The sequence below is a fragment of the Electrona antarctica genome (genome assembly GCF_951216825.1).
Source record: "Electrona antarctica genome assembly, chromosome: 9".
Classification (NCBI taxonomy): Eukaryota; Metazoa; Chordata; class Actinopteri; order Myctophiformes; family Myctophidae; genus Electrona; species Electrona antarctica.
In genome coordinates this window covers 25835150-25853060 of record NC_136790.1, presented here as the reverse complement: position 1 = coordinate 25853060, position 17911 = coordinate 25835150, and the positions used below count along the sequence as shown (strand labels likewise).

Genomic DNA, 17911 nt, shown 5'->3' with positions numbered 1-17911 from the left:
TTGTATTTTGGTGGTTTCATTTAGTAATAACCACATTAACAGGTATGGGCACACAACATGTTATAAACTGGTCCAATAAAGTTAAAATGTTCACACAGTCGCTCATCACTTCTTGTATCATCTAAACATGAGTACATTACAACTTGCTTGCTGCAGCAAAAAGTCACAGGAGTCTGTATTAACTTATCAAGACCACCAGATGGAGTGAGAGGGCACTGCTCAATGAAGGCACATATACCCATTACTCAAGAATGTTCATCCATCTTCACTCGTGTAAGGAGGGTGTCTATTTCGGACTGTAATTTTTCCTTTAAAAAAAAGAAGAAGTTTTATTTGTGTTAATTATTGATAGGAGAGTAGGCTGACAAGAAATGGTAGAGAGAGGTGGGGAGTGACACGCAGCAAAGGCCGTCGGGATTGGGACTCGAACCTGCAACGCGCTGTCAGGCCTAGGTGCCCAGACCGCTACGCCAGAGGTCCAGGCCATATGCTGACTGGTTGACAGTAACTATGCTCAGGCCCTGATATATCCTTAGTGAGATGTTCTAGACTAGAATATATCAAAGACACACATTCCACATGACTACACATGTGTTTTGTGACATGGCTGTTGGCTGTGCAAGGATGGTGGAATGAGAGTGCCTGCCTGGCAGCTCTACCCATCTTTCTTGATCTTCAGGATACTGATCTGGTGTTTATATGCTGTCCAAGCAAACCAAGGGCAAGAAAGACTTGGATAGTCATTGATTTTCTCAAAGACTACAGCAGCTAGTGATGATGACGCTTTCAAAGGCAGGAAGGAAGGAAGACAAAATCATCTGCATCAGTCCACAATACACTAGTATGGGCTGGTAACAGCCAGCTGGCACTACCAGCCACTAAGCTTATCTTTTTCAAGGCCAAGAGAACTGGGAGTACTGCACCGCAGCTTAACTCCTTCACACTGTGGGAAGTCATAACAGAGACATGTCTAATAGACCTCCTTTCAAAACCTACCAATACAGTAATGCTTGACTGCACTGCTACAGCTCTTACAATATCTGCTCGGTCAGAAACCATTTCAGAGACATATTTCACCAAAGATATAGTAGGACACAGCTAACCCTGAACAACAATTAGTAATACTAAGATTCATACAAAAAAGAGATTGCTCTGTTGCTCTGATCAGAGGTATCGTTTTCTTACAGGGTGTGTCTGGCAGAAGGAAAGTTTCCGTGTTGCTTGCTTACTCCAACCTTGCACTTTGTAATTACAATTCAAAAAAGAATACACATTCCTGAAAGGCACTGACCTTTCTCTGATTCATTCTGGTCAGGTTCATCCACCCTCAAATGGTCAGATTGGCACAGAAGACGTTGTTTTCCATGCATCACTGGTAATAATAATACGTCTTCTTCTCCTCCCTTCCTTTCTACTGAAATGACAAGATACAGCACAGTTTAACATGTTAACAGTTAATAAACAAAGCTAAACTATACATACAGTTACAGATCTGGGTTTTGTTTAACTATGTGACCCCTGGTAGCCTGCCTGGTAGCGTGACACTGCATTCAATTAAAATCCTGTCATTCCGGTTTAATCCCTCATCATGTACAGGTATATATTTATTTTTCTATTGTTCTATTGTTCTATTGTTACTTTCTCATCAGACTCTCATGTTTTGTTTATCTAAAAGGAGGAGGTTGGCCTGGGCCGTGGCTCAGCGGTCCAGGCACCTTGGCTGGTAATCCAGTCTGGCCGTGGGCTCGACGGCCCCCACTGCATGTCACCCCCCCATCTCTCTCCCCATTTCCTGTCAGCCTACTGTCTGTCCCTCCATAAAAAATATTAAATAAAGGCGAAAGCCACAAAAAAAATACATTTAAAGGAGGAGGTTGTGTTTTTATCTGTGACGTTTCTGTGAGAAGCATGCAACGTTTTTCTTGTGTTGCAATGTTTTTCTTTTAATCATAACGTCTAATAAATCAAATCAAGTTCTTTGTTGGCATACCTGGCTTAAACTTTATCATCAACATTGAATACCTGTTAGTGTTGAAGCTATCTTGCCAAACAAAAAACAAATAGTTTAGCAGGTAAAACTTGATTTTATTTTGATAGCATTTGTTGATGACATGTTTATAACCTGAGCCTGACCTTCTTTTTTTTCACTTAATTTGTATTGATGAAAAGACAGACAACAAAACAAAACGACAATACAAAAAAAAAAGAACAAAAAGAGGAAACAAAAAACAAAAGACAAAGCTGCATTTTTCACATTACAACATACATTCATTGAAATCCTCTTACATTATCGCTAGGCTGAGAGAAGAGATCCCACTTTTCCCACTTTTTATAGAACTTATCCTCTTGTAGTCTAAGTATGAATGTTAGTTTTTCCATAACATACAGTTCCTCAGTAATGTCCATCCAATGTTCTTTCGTTGGTGGGAGCCTGACCTTTTTTAAGCATTATTCTATTGTTAATGCTTCTCATACATTAGGCATCAAACTTGATGCTGTGTGTGCCACTGGCATACCAGGTTAGCCACAAGCAACTAATTAAGATGCTATAATGCATTGCTATCTGGCATCTAGATGTCATTATTTATACAGAGGGATGGTCTCCCTGACTGCCTGACAGACACCCCCTGCAGCAGCTCAACTTATTTTGCTGTTCTACCCAAGCCCAATTGTCTTGTGGTCTCAGCCATGCAGAGCCAGTGGCATTATAGCATGATCTAAGACCAAGTTATATAAATTTCACAGAATTATTCTGTAATTCTGTAAATGCACCATACATACCAAGGCACTATACCTTTAGTATAAGTTGCTTGCAGCTTAATGCAGGCCAGGGTAGGGTAGGCCTACTCAGAGATCACAGGGTTGATACATAGTTGTTCATGTCATGTGGAGTTTCACCTCTCTCTCTCTCTCTCTCTCTCTCTCTCTCTCTCTCTCTCTCTCTCTCTCTCTCTCTCTCTCTCTCTCTCCAATGAGATTTTTCTGAGAAGAAATTCTACTGCAACTGAAGAAATGCCACATGACCCTAATTTATTGACCTGAAATATCTCTGTAAATTAATATTGTTACCGTTTTTTTCTATCACACTGGAGTCGCCTATCTTCAGTTTGTTTTATATATAACTAAATAATAACCACTGGACTCAAATAAAACAATGGTCTCTGGAGTCTCTGGGCTGGATAGATTACACACTGTCAACTGACTGACCAGTGAACAGAATCACGTCAGGGGTCAGTTTAATGCCAACTGTAATTTGTTGGCTAACTTAAACATGAGATGACCTCACCTATCCAACCTGAAACCAACTTCACCGCAGTCATGAGATGAGACTCCAAAGACAGAGAAACAGAGAAACAACGAAATTGTGAGTGGGAAGATGATGATGAATAACGCCTACAGTGAAAACCACTGGACTTCAATGCCCACAATTCCACATTATTTACTTCCGGTTTAAATAACACGTAGCAGCAGCAGCACCACGGCTCAAACAAACAAGAGAAACATCCTTAAGTTATCTGTCTATTATTCTCTGCACATTTTGTGTACTTTAAACTGTTATAAATGAACATACTCCGGTGTGGCCGGTTCAGTCATGAGCAGTATCCTGCTCGTTTTGGCTTCGCGTAACAGCTGAGCTAGCTAGCTAAGTAAGTAGCTAATTAACGTTAGCCAGAGTTAGCGAGATTGTTTACGTTTAGTTTAGTTTAAAAAAAAGATGTACACCTTACTCTCTGGGTTGTATAAGTACATGTTTCAAAAGGACGAATATTGCATATTGATCCTTGGACTGGATAATGCAGGGAAAACGGTGGGTAGCAGTCAATTATTGGCTAGTTTACAAGTTGCACAATAGACTTGGATCTCCAGACTATCATAGATGTAGTCTTGGTCCAAGGCTAGCCTAGCACATTATACATTTTATGTAGAATGCTGTGTGTGTATATTCTAGACCCATCGCGGGTCTGGCAACAGTATCGTTGTTTTGATTTGTAAAATAAAGATGCTTATGTAACTTGTACATGACTACTTTAAACATGTTTTCCCTGCAGACCTTTCTAGAACAGACCAAAACTAAGTTCAGTAAGAACTACAAAGGAATGAATTTGTCCAAGATCACCACAACTGTTGGCCTGAACAGTAAGCTCATCCATTACATTTTAAAACTTTACCCTATAACATATTATTTCTGTCGTTTTATTTTTTCGTATTTTTCGGTAAATTAAAGCATATTTAACTACATGATAATTGTGTGTGTGTGTGTGTGTGTGTGTGTGTGTGTGTGTGTGTGTGTGTGTGTGTAGTTGGCAGGTAAAGTGTACATGATTTGAATGTGTGGTACACAGACCTAAATCTACCTCATTGTTTTTGCAATCTAGTCATTTTGAAATATATATTTTATGTATTTGGACCCCATTTATAAAACATTAAATATAGCCTAAATAAATAAAATGGGTGCCCACACTGCCCAGAGGTCTCAGGTGCCCACTGTACCCATTCCAATCATACAGCATTAGGGGTGGGCATAGCCACGTCTGGGCGAAGTGTCCCTGAGAGCAAGACACTTTAACTCCTAACTGCTCTGTGGGCGCTTAATGGTGCCCACTTCTCCTAATACAGCGGCCCCCAAACATTTTTGGCCGTGCACCCCTGACCTAGCTGACGCAGCTGACCCAACGCTCAGGCTCGTTGTATTTGGCCGAAAATGATAATTTTTTTAATATGATTATGGCAAATAACGGTAATCACAGATTGTCACTGCACTGAGAGACACACAGCTGCTGTATACTACTATACTCCCACAGCTGCTCTATACATCTCCTTACAACAGTGGTTTACAGGATTTTGCCGTTTGTGTTAAATAACACCATAAAACTAGAGGGCGTTCTCACACACCACAGTTTGGGAACCCCTGTCCTAATAGTTAGGATGGGTAAATGCAGAGGATATGTGTAAATGTACAGTAACAAAAAAAATATCCCAAATGATTGGGGACGGTAACAACTTATACTAAGGGGCTACGGTCACTTATAAATTATTATAGCATCATGATTATTATGTAGATTAGCTTGCTTCTGGGTATGCCCTTGTGCTCAGTCAAAGTAAACCTATTAATCCACCAATCAATCACCCTTCACAGTTGGCACGATTGACGTGGGCAAGGCTCGTCTAATGTTTTGGGATCTTGGAGGACAAGACGAACTTCAGTCATTATGGGACAAAGTAAGTTGCTAATTGCTGTGTGTGTCACATATTAATCCATACTACCCTGGCATACTGGCAAACACTGTTATATATTGTTGGAAACAGAATAAAACCATCCTTGACCTGTTTAGTTTTTATGTTTTAATTAGACCGTTTGGAAATTGGCCAATTTAGGAGAGGGAGCGATTGCATTTTCCGACACCGGCTTCAGTCGCGGCATTGCCGCCAACTGCCAATAGTAGCTGCGGCAGTGTTTCTGCATTGGTCCGACACCCTACCCCAAACCTTAACCGACAACACATGTTGGGGGCCGCCTCTCCCCCCGGCAGCGTCCGCTGCTGCCGGAGAATGCACTCGCTCATTTTGCAATTTAGGGAGATCTCATATAGTCCGGCATCCGAGGTGGACGAGTGGGAAATTTGGTATATAGTTTTTTTTTGTATTGGTCTAAAATATTGTCTATATACATACATTCATGAATCCACTTGCTGACCTTGCTGTCAGTATTGAGCAATTATTTTATAGGGGTTTCTTGTGACCCTACCATTTACATCCTATGGCAGGCAAAAATGACACACTTTTCCTTTTGCTTTAAGTAGCATGTTTTTTCATGATTCTGAATCCATTCCAAGCATTAGTTCTGCACAAAATACACTCCTTGGGCTAAAAACAAATGTGCTGACCTCATCACATTTGTGCTGACCTCATCACATTTGTCATGCCGTCTATGGCCGTTTTTAGCCCAAGGAGTGTTTTTTGTGCAAAACTAATGCTTGGAATGGATTCAGAATCATGAAAACCCCCTAGTTTGACATGTCAAATGCTACTTAAAGCATAAGGAAAGTTTGACTTTTTTGACAATTTTGCCTGCCATAGGATGTTAATGGTAGGGTCACAAGAAACCCCTATGAAAAAATTGCTCAATATTGACATCCGGTCAGCAAGTGGATTCATGAATGTATGTATATAGACAATATTTTAGGCCAATAAAAAAGACTATATACCAAATTTCCCAGCCTGTCGGCTGCCGGACTAATAAGACTGCAGTCTTTTTGTAGCTTTGTAATGCTTGCACACTCTGTTAATGATCCCCAAATTGTCCTTACAAGCAGTTTCCAGTCAGCTGTAAAAAAGTTATTTCACTGCTTTTACTCTAGTCTACTATCACATCATCATATCCTTATTGCCTGCTCTTAGTACTACGCTGAATCCCATGGAGTGATCTATGTGATTGATTCAACTGATGAAGAGCGTCTGTCAGAATCAAAGGAAGCCTTTGGTCAGTAGTATCATTGTGTGTGTGTGTGTGTGTGTGTGGGGGGGGGGGGGGGGGGGGGGTGGACAGATTAATAGGTGTGTGTGACTTGTGTATACTTTTTGGAACTGACGTGCCATTTCTTCCAGAGAAAATGATTAGCAGCGAAGTTTTGGAGAGCGTTCCACTTCTCGTGCTGGCCAATAAGCAAGATGTTGCGGTATAGTACCCTTTTTTGGTCATTAACTAATCTCTAGTAAGCTAAATGTTTTGTTAACAGTACCTATAGCCCTGGTCTTGTTGATGATTTTATACTTTATTCTTCTAGTCTAGTAATCATGTCATGTCTTTCTTTTCTCAGAACTGTTTATCTGTCCCAGATATAAAAACAGCTTTTAGCGACTGCGCTCCAAAGATCGGAAAGCGAGATTGTCTAGTGCAGCCTTGCACTGCCCTGACAGGGTAAGATTCTATGATTCTTCCAGGATAATTAGTCTGAATGGATTACGTTTTGTGCGCGTCTAAGTCAGTCATCGCTTCTATTTTCAAAAACCAAAGTAGTGCCACAATAGCTGCTAGGCCATAATATGGTCTCTCAAGTCAGAGCAAGTCAACAACACAGTCTTCAAATGCTTAGTCTGTAACTAGAATGCAATTCTGGAAAAACTGCAAAGTGTGGTTGCCTCAATTGCTAATATAGGCCCCTCCCACTAATTTTGCTAGCCAATTAATATGTCACGTCACCCCTGTGATCATGTGTAAGTAATTCGGATGGGATTTATGCCCCAAAAATCATTTATTACACTGTTGCATTTGTGGCGCCCCCTATGGATGGAAATGGAATTGCTTTTGACTCTGTGTTGACTGCTGATGCCATCACCCTCGACATGTGATTCAAATGTGGGGTGGATTGGACATTTCGTTTGCGATTTTTGGTAAAATAGGCGCCTCCCTGGCCCAGGTGGCTAGCGTAGCCGTCTGGGCACCTTGGCTGGTAATCCAGTCTGGCAGAGTGGCGCGGGTTCGACTCCCGATCCCGACGGCCTTTACTGCATGTCACCCCCCCATCGCTCTCTCCCTGTTTCCTGTCAGCCTACTGTCACTCTGTCCCTCTATAAAAAAAATAAAAATAAAGGCGAAAGCCACAAAAATAAAAATAGGCCCCTCTCACTAACTTCGGAAGCAGATTACGGCCGAACGATACGGACGATCAAAATTCTGACAATTACTATAGTCTGGTTGCGGTTAGAGCAACCACACTAACTAAGCCTCCAGAAAGCCATGAAGGGAAGCTGTCATCTGTTGGTCATTTCTGTTCACAAAATTACATTAAAAAATATCTAGTTTGGAAAAAAAAAATCCATTTCTGCTAAGCAGCAAGTAGGACAAATCTATGTGACTGCGAAGAGGAAAGGGAAGTGGGGGTAAAGTGGTCCCCACTTCCTAGCATTTTCAGTGCTTCTATTTGACTATGGAAGAAGCATTTTAAAATTGTGTCAGCCAACAATGTGTCTTAAGAGACTAGCCATAATATGACAGTAACAACAGTTGGTGTGCACTGCGTGTATGGCTGAGCAAATTGGGCAATATATTGTTGCCATGATATGCGACTAGATATCTTATGCCCTGTTTTATACTTAAAAAAATGTTTGAAATTTCATTGTGAGTATGTAGATCGTCTATATGTTTAAATGTGTGAAAATATTAGCAACATATATTGTCAAAATCTGATACCTTAATATCAATATCGAGGTATCTGTTCAAAAGTGTCATAATACTTTGTCTATTGCCTTGCCTATGTCCACGTCTTCATTTAGAAACTCCGCTCTCTTTTAGGGAAGGGGTCAATGAAGGCATTGAGTGGATGGTGAAGTGTGTGGTCAGGAATATCCACAAGCCTCCAAGACAGAAGGACATCACATAAGAGGTTGTCTTTGACAACCAACACCCAGCTCTTGACACTCATTTTGTGACTGTGATTTTCCTCCTTAAAGACTTTCAATAGAGCTAAACCCTTGGAGCCTGAACAGGTTTCCTGTCTCCTTGTGTTTGGGCATCTCGGCAGTGGCTTTGAGAAGTTCTCCATCGGAAGAGAGTTTTTGGACTGAGTTGCATGATATTTATATCAGACCAACCGGGTTGAACCTTTTTTTCTCTTCTTCAAAGCAGTATTTTGTTTTACCCTGCTTTGCGTGCAAAGGACGTATTCACTTTTGTTTTGCCACTAAACCTTTCTCGTTCAAGGTTTGGTCATGTTCAACATTTTATCAGATTTTCATCATTTTCACCTTTTTAGTGTTAAAATATTGAACATTGGACCTGTCATCAATCTATTCTATATAGGGGATCTGGGTGGATTTGATATGAGCATTGAATGGTTTCTGTGCATTTTATGCAAAGGGACTACACTACAAAGTGTGGGCTAACAGGGACCTACAGGAACGCTATAGTTACTAAATGCACAAAGAAGGCCCCCTTTCCAGTAGCCTAATATGGATGGACACAATACTAATTGTATGATTGGAAGTGACTTGTAGTCGATCACTTTATACTGACTTAAGTTTAACTTGATATATATTAGCAAGTCTGAAATGATGTCCTATTGTCCTAATTGAAAAATAGAATATTATTGTAATAAATCTAAAAAGGAAAAAATTAACTATTTGTCATTTCTGAATTGCACCAGACTAGAGCTTTTCTTGAGTGGCCTGTTGTCATTGTAACCAGTGGGTATAGAAATGTTGTCTTGAGTTAACAAATATGATCTTGAATTTGAAATCTACCATCAATCAATCTTTCTTGTCGTCATGAATCATCTTGTCAAGAAATCATTGGATTGACACAAAACCCAATCTGACACAAGATCTGGCTTTGATTGCCAGGGTTTTGCTCGCAAGTGTTGTCCAGAAAACAAAATATAATGGAACAAAGAATTGCATTCAGTCTTTTACATTAATGGCATGCACTGAACTCAGACATTTAGATTGCATGTGTGGTTCATAATACTTCCGTGGCTTCCTGTCTAGCCAACATGATTCACTAAAGGAGAAGAGCACTAGTAATGACCTGCCAGTCAGCATGTTTTACTGCTACTTCCACAGAGGCCTTGGCCCTTAATTGTTGCTCATGCTCATAAACCTGGATCAATGACAGGGTTATGACAAAATAACCTTTCCCACTCACAGATCCTAAAAGCCTTTGTAAATTCATCACTTTTTTCTCTCCTAATCATAATGTCTTCTTCAGGATCCATCTTTGCCTCAACAACCTTGCATCAGTTCAGAGAAAAACTAAATGAATTAAAGACAACATTTTATATTAATCCCCATCCTGTTGAGGTGTTGATCAGTGTTTTCTTGGACAAGAGTATGAATCAGAAAAATATTTGTAATGGTATTTATATGTAAATTAGCCTATCCTGCGGCTGCATTACAAGTGAAATTGATTACTGTTAAAGTACATATACAGGGCAAACGGCATTGAATCATTCTTTGCACACCTTTACTGGGAGGGGAGACACATAAAATAATATATCAGTGTCTCCTCATGCTGATCTCTGAAAAATATGATAATCTCTCAGCCTTATCCTCATTGGTTGTGAATGGAGTAAGCAGCAAAGGGTGTAAATAATGGATTGGCTGTGAGAGTGGTGGATTAGAGGTCATGCTAGGGGGATGCTGAGGTTAATGTTTCTTTATCCCCATTGCCAATTTTGAAATGTACCCCACCTATATGTTACAGACTACAGATGTTATACATGTGCTACATTACATCAAATATGATATAATATTCAACTAGATTGACATTTAAAACATTGGAATCATGGTTAAAAGGCTTCCCCCCCAATTACTGTCAAATATTGTTCATGTATTTATAAATGTATGTTAAGTAACGTATATTAGCATGTACATGACATGGAAATAGACTTACAGTATATATAGCCTACTACTTTATTAACCCATGATGCAACATATCTGAAGATATATCTGAAAATATCTGAAGAGACAAATTGTTTTGAAGTAATGCTCAGTACATTGTACAGGACTGAAATGTTTTGGGAATATTTGTTTCATGATGTACAGCCAGGGTATCAATTCAACTTCGTCCAAACACCTAGCATATAGGTGGCTAAAAAGGTGACTATATATTGGAGTTTTAATACCTGACTGGTTTATTTAAAACCCACCTAATTTTGATGCGCCATTTCCATTTGAAATCAGTGCCATTGCCCTCATATACATGGGTGACAGCACCATGAATGTTGCAGTAAATCAATTGTGGCTCTGGAACAGTGATAGTCTATGTGATTAATGTAACTGAATTGTGACTTGCAGCACCAAATTGTAATAGCTATACAGCTGCCTTTGACATGCCTAGATTAGATTGATAATATCTGATAAAAGACACTCTAGGAATTTTGTACATGATCACCTCTGATGCTGATCAATGTTTTTCTCCTTCCTTCTATTACCTGTTCTGTTGAAGATGTTCTCTTCTAATGCAAATCCAATCCATTCCACCATCATTCTGACTGCCTGCATCTTATCCCCAATCTATAGCATTGAGTCACAAGAGGTGAGTCATGTCCTGTGCTGTCAGCCTAGATGACCTATACCCCCCACTGGCCCCCCACTCATCCTCCTTACAGTCAGCTTCACTCTGAAAGCCTTCCCATACCAGACACCAACAAAACAAATGGTGTGGTTCTTCTGTCATGTGCTGACTGTATTAAATATTAAGGTGTGTGTGTGTGTGTGTGTGTGTGTGTGTGTGTGTGTGTGTGTGTGTGTGTGTGTGTGCGCTGTGCTGTGCTGTGCTGCCTGTCTTCTTGTACCCCACCCCCTTTACTGATGATGGGGTGCAACCCCTTTGCCTACTACACACAACACACACACACACACACACACACACACACACACACAGTCCCACTGGCTGCCCATTGTTCAGAGTGACGCGTTGAGCCTTGTGCACTGCACCACTCAGGGGCACAGACAAACGCCCAGCCTTTCTCCCCTCCTCTTTCTCCCTCACATTCTCTCCTCTCCTCCATCCGGCAACATCCGTCTGCACTCTCCTCCTCCACCTATAGGAACCATGGCCACTACAGTGTCAGGTAAGAGCAGAGCATCCGACACAGATAATTTGTTTCATCTCGGAGGTAAAATGTGTGAGTATGATAGGGTTGTTTATTTAGAACTGTTTAAGTGGTACGGCGCTTTAGGTCAATCTAAGGATGGAGATAGCATAAAGCTACAAAGATGGTGTCTATCTTTGTAGCTTGTCATGGTGACTGGGATTTTCTCTTTCTCTCTCAGATGCAACTGGAACTGCAACATTATAGATACTTGAAATGTGGACTGAAATGCAGCCAAAGTCATACTGTACATTAGTTATACCCATAAACAGCTATATAAACTGTATGGTATATTCTTCCAGAGAGAGTAGAATATTGTTCCTTTAATAGAAATCTTCATGTCTATTTTCTTCTTTACCTGCCTATTTTCTGATTATGTTAAGGTGTGTCTAAATGTTTGCTATATAAAGCACGGTAGATGTTGTAGAAGCAAAAAAACATGACTGAGCAACACAGCATGCAGTGCGGCAAACTAAATATACTGTTGCTGCTACATGCAGGTGATTCCATCCAGCATCCAACATTGTGACTGTCAGGAGTATTCTGGATGGAATCTGGCTATCGCTTTTGAGGGCATCATCATTATCACCACCCTAAATGCACATTATACTTAACCACTATATTTGACCCTCAGGGCTCTATACATTTTCTGTTTTCACACTACTTTAAATATCTTTATTGAAAATAGCAGATGTGTGTGCGTGCGTGCGTGCGTGCGTGCGTGCGTGCGTGCGTGCGTGCCTACACCAGGAGCTAAAGTTGATTCTGTAATGCAAAAAACTGGCTCGGTTTTGTCTTACCCCCAGAGGAGCAGACGGTCAACTAGAATTGCAATAAAGCTGAGTGATTTAGGTGCGGGTCTGTTTCACCCAAGGCTATAATAGGCTGTAAGATAGCAGACAGCTCACTGCAGGGAACTGACAACGGGCATGTGACGTAAAGGTAGTGTAAAATTTGTGATATTGTTTGGTGAAAACAAAACCTTTTTAAAGCTCTATTGTTCTGTTGTATTTGTTGAGTAACAGCTGTTCTGTGTTCTCTCTCTCCAGCTCTTTCATAAAAAGAAAATACATTTTCGGTGGGGGGTTGCCAATTTCAGCCAATCATTTATTATCTGCTCATGTCTTTGTGTCACTACTTCCAGTCCCGTGTATCCCGTATGAGGTCTCTCTCCTGATTGGATGAAATTGGTATCCCGATCTGAGAATGCATTTTCTGTTAAGAGCTGCCAGCTGGAGAGACAGGGACATCCCTGTTATTGAACAAACACTATGACTATAGCAATGATTGCAGTCAGAATATAGAGCTATTTAACACTTATTTTAACCCACACAAAATAATCACTGCACCTTGAAGAACACTGGCAGAAAGGACCCAGCCTTACTCCGTTATATAACATATGCCTGCTCCTGTGAATGTGTGAGTACACTTTGAGTATAGTACACTGCTCAGTGAGATTTGTGTCTTGTTTCTGCTGAGCTGAACCCTGATGAACATCTCAATAATGAATGACCTCTCAGCCAGCACACGCACTCGACAGTCAGCCAGTGATTCTCAACCGTTTTTATTTCAAGGACCCCCAGTTTGATATGCATTAATAGGCCATTATTATTATATAATATTAGTATTATTATTATCTATGACTACAGTATCTAATCTACACTGTGAAATCCTCAGTGTTAATGTAACTATGAGTGTACAAAATGTTTGCACTCTCAGAGTCCCGCGACCTGATATTGAGAAATCAGCAATGTCAGCAACACCAGGAACATTAAAATGCTGCTGTAAAAAACAAAAACAAAGAAACAAAACAAAACAATAACACCTGTAATAACACCGTTTACAAGGCCTATGTTTTTGCTTGGCATTCGGTGTCAAATCTCTGAAATGTATGTTTTGAATTACAGAGTGTGTATTTCAACATCAAGTGCACTTCGGGTTATACAGCACAGACACCACCAAATACAAAATTTGTATATATATATATATATAATTTTGTTTCTTTCTTCTGTTTTCAAAGCCTGCTGTTACCATAGAACATCCCAGAAGTTTATTCTTTTAACATCCTTTCCAGCGGGCAAAGTAATTGTCACAGGGGAGTGGGGGTGGTTATAGACAGTTTTTCCTTCTCACAGTTTCTTCTGCTTAATAATATAAGCTCCACTACTATATTTCATAATGACCTTAATCCTCATAAGCACCAATGTAATGAGGATTGCCCCATCTAAAAGAGACAACACCTTGTTTTGACAACATTATGGTTTGACTGGTGTGTTGAGTGTAGAACTCATTCTAAGGGTTGATTTATACTGATGATTCTGTTCCTGCCAAAAGTAGACAGACTCTCAGAATCGATGATCATTGTAGGCATGCATTTTTGAACACTCAGGTCATATAGAACTTTGTTTCAGTACAGGATCAGTACAGGCAGCAGGTGAATGACAGTGTTTAGTCCATTAGTGCAGTACCCATTCTCAAAGTACTCGGAGGCCAGTCTATTACGGCAAACATGTGTGACGTACCTTACTAGAGAGTGTTCAGGGATCTCCATATGTGGGCACACACACACACACACACACACACACACACACACGCTCGCGCGCGCGCACACACACACACACGCACGCACGCACGCACGCACGCACGCACGCACGCACGCACGCACGCACGCACGCACGCACGCACGCACGCACACACACACACACACACACACACACACACACACACACACACACACACACACACACACACACACACACACACACACACACACATTTCATCAATGCCCTGCCCTTTCAACTAGCCGATCTACATCAACACGTTGTGATAAATCCGATAAGAACAGTAGGCTATAGAGCAAAAAAGGAAGTTAGGGCATTATTTGCATACTGAAAAGCAATGCCTGTTATAATAGGTGTCCTATTGCAGGAAAAGAACACACTTTTACAATGCCCACAAACTGGTTATGTTCCTTCTTCGGGAATTGCTTACTGCACTATATTTACACTGTACATACTTGCCTGGTTGACGTTAAATGGCAAGAAATCCAACTCACTTCCTTGTACTTTGGCCCTTGCCTGGCGAGCAGCCACAATACTCAATCTTGTCTAAGATCTAAAGATAACTTGAAACTCAGAGAACTGCAAGCATGTAGTTCCTTTCCTTTATTCAATTTGCATCGGGGTACATGCAGAAGCATTTAATTAATTAATTAATTAATTAACTCAGACAAAGATGCATTAGAAGGCATTAGAATTTCAGTCTGGGTGGTCTTCATTTTAGGATGTTTATCGTCTGACGTCTTTCATATTTCCCTGAGATACTAGGCAGCTCAGGGCACATGCCCTTGTGAGGTCATACGTACATCAAAAGACCTAAGTGATATATTCCAGACATGATACGTTTTTAAATAGCAAATTATATGAATGCACTCAGCATCCACACTAGTGTGAATATTGTCAGTACAAATGATTGCAGTTAGAATATAGAGCTATTTAACACTTATGTTAACCCACAGTATCATAATACTTAATAATAATAATGCACGTAGTGAAGGAAACATCGAAACTGTTAGACATAAGCCTGAATATTCACCTCAGATATTCAGGTTATCAGGAGATGCTTGTGGCATGATTGCTCTGCTGCAGTTCTTGTAGTTACTCTACCCTTGTCTTTCCTTGTGCCACAGCCTACACAGACAAGATCAAGGAGATGTCCATGCTGTCCTTGATCTGTTCCTGCTTTTATCCACAGCCACAGGCGAACAGCCTCTATCAGTATGGAGGTCAGTGGTCCTACCGATGAGACTATCTACCGTCTGTATATGTCTAGTCAAACAAACATATTATACGCTAATGTCTCTCTATTTTATCCTGTGCATTATCTAGGAGGGCAGTGAAAACACAATGAACTTACTTAAGATCTAAAAGACAACTTGAAGAAACTCACAATTTAAAATTCTGCCATTGTCAGATCTGGAAGTGAAGAGCATCAACAAGCGTGCATCCGGCCAAGCATTTGAGGTGATCCTTAAGGACGTGTCTGATCGCTCCCCAGACAAGTCTCATTCCCATCCCCTCCCCTCACCGCTGAAGAGGGACGTGTCCCTGGAAGAGGTCCAGAAGAGGCTTGAGGTGGCTGAAGAGAGGAGGAAGGTAAACACATAATTCATCTTAATATTGGCAGGTTAATATTCACATGGTCATGACTCATGCAGTAAGCCAGCCATGTAGTGTCCAGATTAGTCATGGGATCATCTAGTACAGTAAGCTAGCCATGGGGCTAAATTATAGTTTGTTGTATCTGTCCCATCTCACCATAAACTTTTCATCTCAATCTCTTTGTAGTCCCAGGAAGCTCTGTTGCTGAAGCAGCTGGCAGAGAAGAGGGAGCATGAGCTGGAGGTCCTCCACAGGGCCCGCGAGGAGAACAATAACTTCAGCAAGATGGCAGAGGAAAAGCTAAACCACAAGATGGAGGTCCTCAAGGAGAACCGGGAAGCCCACCTTAATGCACTCAAGCAGCGGCTCCGTGAGAAGGTTCTGTGATTAGTGGCCTATATGGCATTGATTGATTGATTGATTGAAATATTGCAGAATTACAGTACATTTCAAGCACAACTCAATACAAAGACTGTTAACTGTGAGTGGACGACCCAATAAAGCATTACACTTGTTTACAAGAGGGTCCACCTTGTTCACATCATCAAAACATTTAGAGACGTACAATTGCAATTGCTAAACTATTTATCTTCATTGAATATAAATACACCCTTGGTGGAAATCTATTATATAAAGAATGAGCGGTGTGTCATCCCTTAAGGCCTATTCATAGTCTGGATTTTCGGTGGTGAAGTTCCCTTCCCATCTTGCCCTTGGTCATACCGGGGACATACTGTTACCTCCTTATCACTATCACACAGCTACACACAAAACCTTGAAACCTTGATATTGTGTAGACCAGGGGTGGGCAACTGGCGGCCCGGGGGCCACATGCGGCCCCCACCTTCACTTAATGCGGCCCTCAGGTTAATGTCAGAATTCTGATATAATATTGGTTTCAGCTGATTACAATTCCACAACATGCAAACATGACCCGCTTTAATTACTTCAGTCTAAATTAGTAGCTCAATGCTTCAACACAAGTATAATTAAAGGCATTTGAAATGAAAAATATAAATTTTCAGGATTCTGATTAAAAAAATAGCAAAAATTCAAAATTTCAATTCGAATATAGCAAAAATAGCCGATCTACAAGCTCAAAACGCGTCGCAGCGCGACGCGTTTTGAGCTTGTAGATCGGCTATTTTTGCGACGACCGTAATATATGGCCCTAGGGAGTGAGTGTTGAAATATAGTGGCCCTCTCCATTGTCAAAGTTGCCCACCGCTGGTGTAGACTCACTTGACATGCTGAAGCTTGCACTTGTTAGAGTGGTATAAAGCATTTTTATTTGTATAGGCTACACAATTATATTTATTGAAACGTAGGGGATAAAATACAAGAACATCTTGTAAATAATTATGCTACTGGGTTAAGCTGGAATGTTTTAGCCGAATGCGAAAGAAAATAAAAGCCCGGGTACCGAGGCTTAGCAGGAATTAATTGGCAGTATCATTTCTGAGAGCACAAGAAAAAAACACTTTAATTCAGTGTTTTCAACTTTTAATTAAAAAGTGTCAATTTCCATAACCCTAACCCATAAGAGAATATTTATGATGTTAAACTTTTTCAAACGCTATACAAACATTTTTCAACATTCAAAAAAATAAAGGTTCAATAGCAGATCTATTGAGAAAGAATGTATTTTTCATTTTTCTTTCTTTTTTTTCTTTTTTCTTTTTTTTTAAAGAAAAATGTCCCTTCAAAGTTTCATTCTGCCATTTGTGTCTGATAGTTTCATTTCTTATCATCACAGGAAGTCCACGCAGCTGTGGTACGCAGGAACAAAGAACTTCAGGCTGCTGATCTCTCCAGTTGAAGACGTTTTATACACTTTTACCATGTTATTTTTGTTGGCCAAATTTGGGATGCAAGTTAATGTGACATTTCAAGACCTTCAGTGTGATCAATGTACTCTTCTTGTTCAATTCCAGAGCACAAACCGGTTTATCATCACAAAAAATAGGTTATCATCTCTCTCTCTCTCTCTCTCTCTCTCTCTCTCTCTCTCTCTCTCTCTCTCTCTCTCTCCCTCCATATCTCTCTCTATCTCACAGCACACCACAGACATCATAGCAAATTCATAGACACACTGAGCCTGAGGCAATTATACCTGAAATAAAGTCAAATTCTGAGCCAAACTCAATAATTTGTCAATTA

The 17911-nt window shown here is 40.5% G+C and overlaps 2 protein-coding genes across 4 annotated transcripts; both read left to right on the top strand.

Moving 5' to 3' along the window:
- Positions 1-3433: 3433 nt before the first annotated feature.
- On the top strand, positions 3434-8750 carry arfrp1 (ADP-ribosylation factor related protein 1). 2 transcript variants are annotated; one of them, XM_079509337.1, is made up of 7 exons: positions 3434-3647; positions 4050-4137; positions 5138-5220; positions 6400-6481; positions 6607-6677; positions 6819-6919; positions 8294-8750. In XM_079509337.1, the coding sequence occupies exons 2-7, from the start codon at positions 4098-4100 to the stop codon at positions 8379-8381; spliced, it is 465 nt and encodes a 154-aa protein (XP_079365463.1). In that variant the 5' UTR covers positions 3434-3647; positions 4050-4097; the 3' UTR covers positions 8382-8750. The 2 variants fall into 2 exon arrangements, with proteins under 2 accessions (XP_079365463.1, XP_079365462.1); XM_079509336.1 differs by having other exon boundaries at positions 3434-3808.
- Positions 8751-11465: 2715 nt separating this feature from the next.
- Positions 11466-17883, top strand: stmn3 (stathmin-like 3). Of its 2 annotated transcripts, none has more exons than XM_079510288.1 (5): positions 11466-11570; positions 15280-15375; positions 15564-15745; positions 15938-16129; positions 17508-17883. In XM_079510288.1, the coding sequence occupies exons 1-5, from the start codon at positions 11552-11554 to the stop codon at positions 17568-17570; spliced, it is 552 nt and encodes a 183-aa protein (XP_079366414.1). In that variant the 5' UTR covers positions 11466-11551; the 3' UTR covers positions 17571-17883. The 2 variants fall into 2 exon arrangements, with proteins under 2 accessions (XP_079366414.1, XP_079366413.1); XM_079510287.1 differs by having other exon boundaries at positions 11521-11624.
- The last annotated feature ends 28 nt before the right edge of the window (positions 17884-17911 follow it).

What these genes read in the sequence shown, in the direction of transcription:
- arfrp1 (XM_079509336.1), top strand. Translation starts at nt 3,716, where the DNA reads ATGTACACCTTACTCTCTGGGTTGTATAAGTACATGTTTCAAAAGGAC. An exon ending in TGGATAATGCAGGGAAAACG is followed by an intron (nt 3,809 to 4,049) that starts GTGGGTAGCAGT and finishes TTTTCCCTGCAG; the next exon opens with ACCTTTCTAGAACAGACCAA. An exon ending in CCAATAAGCAAGATGTTGCG is followed by an intron (nt 6,678 to 6,818) that starts GTATAGTACCCT and finishes TTCTTTTCTCAG; the next exon opens with AACTGTTTATCTGTCCCAGA.
- stmn3 (XM_079510287.1), top strand. Translation starts at nt 11,552, where the DNA reads ATGGCCACTACAGTGTCAGGTAAGAGCAGAGCATCCGACACAGATAAT. An exon ending in TGGCTGAAGAGAGGAGGAAG is followed by an intron (nt 15,746 to 15,937) that starts GTAAACACATAA and finishes ATCTCTTTGTAG; the next exon opens with TCCCAGGAAGCTCTGTTGCT. An exon ending in AGCAGCGGCTCCGTGAGAAG is followed by an intron (nt 16,130 to 17,507) that starts GTTCTGTGATTA and finishes TTATCATCACAG; the next exon opens with GAAGTCCACGCAGCTGTGGT.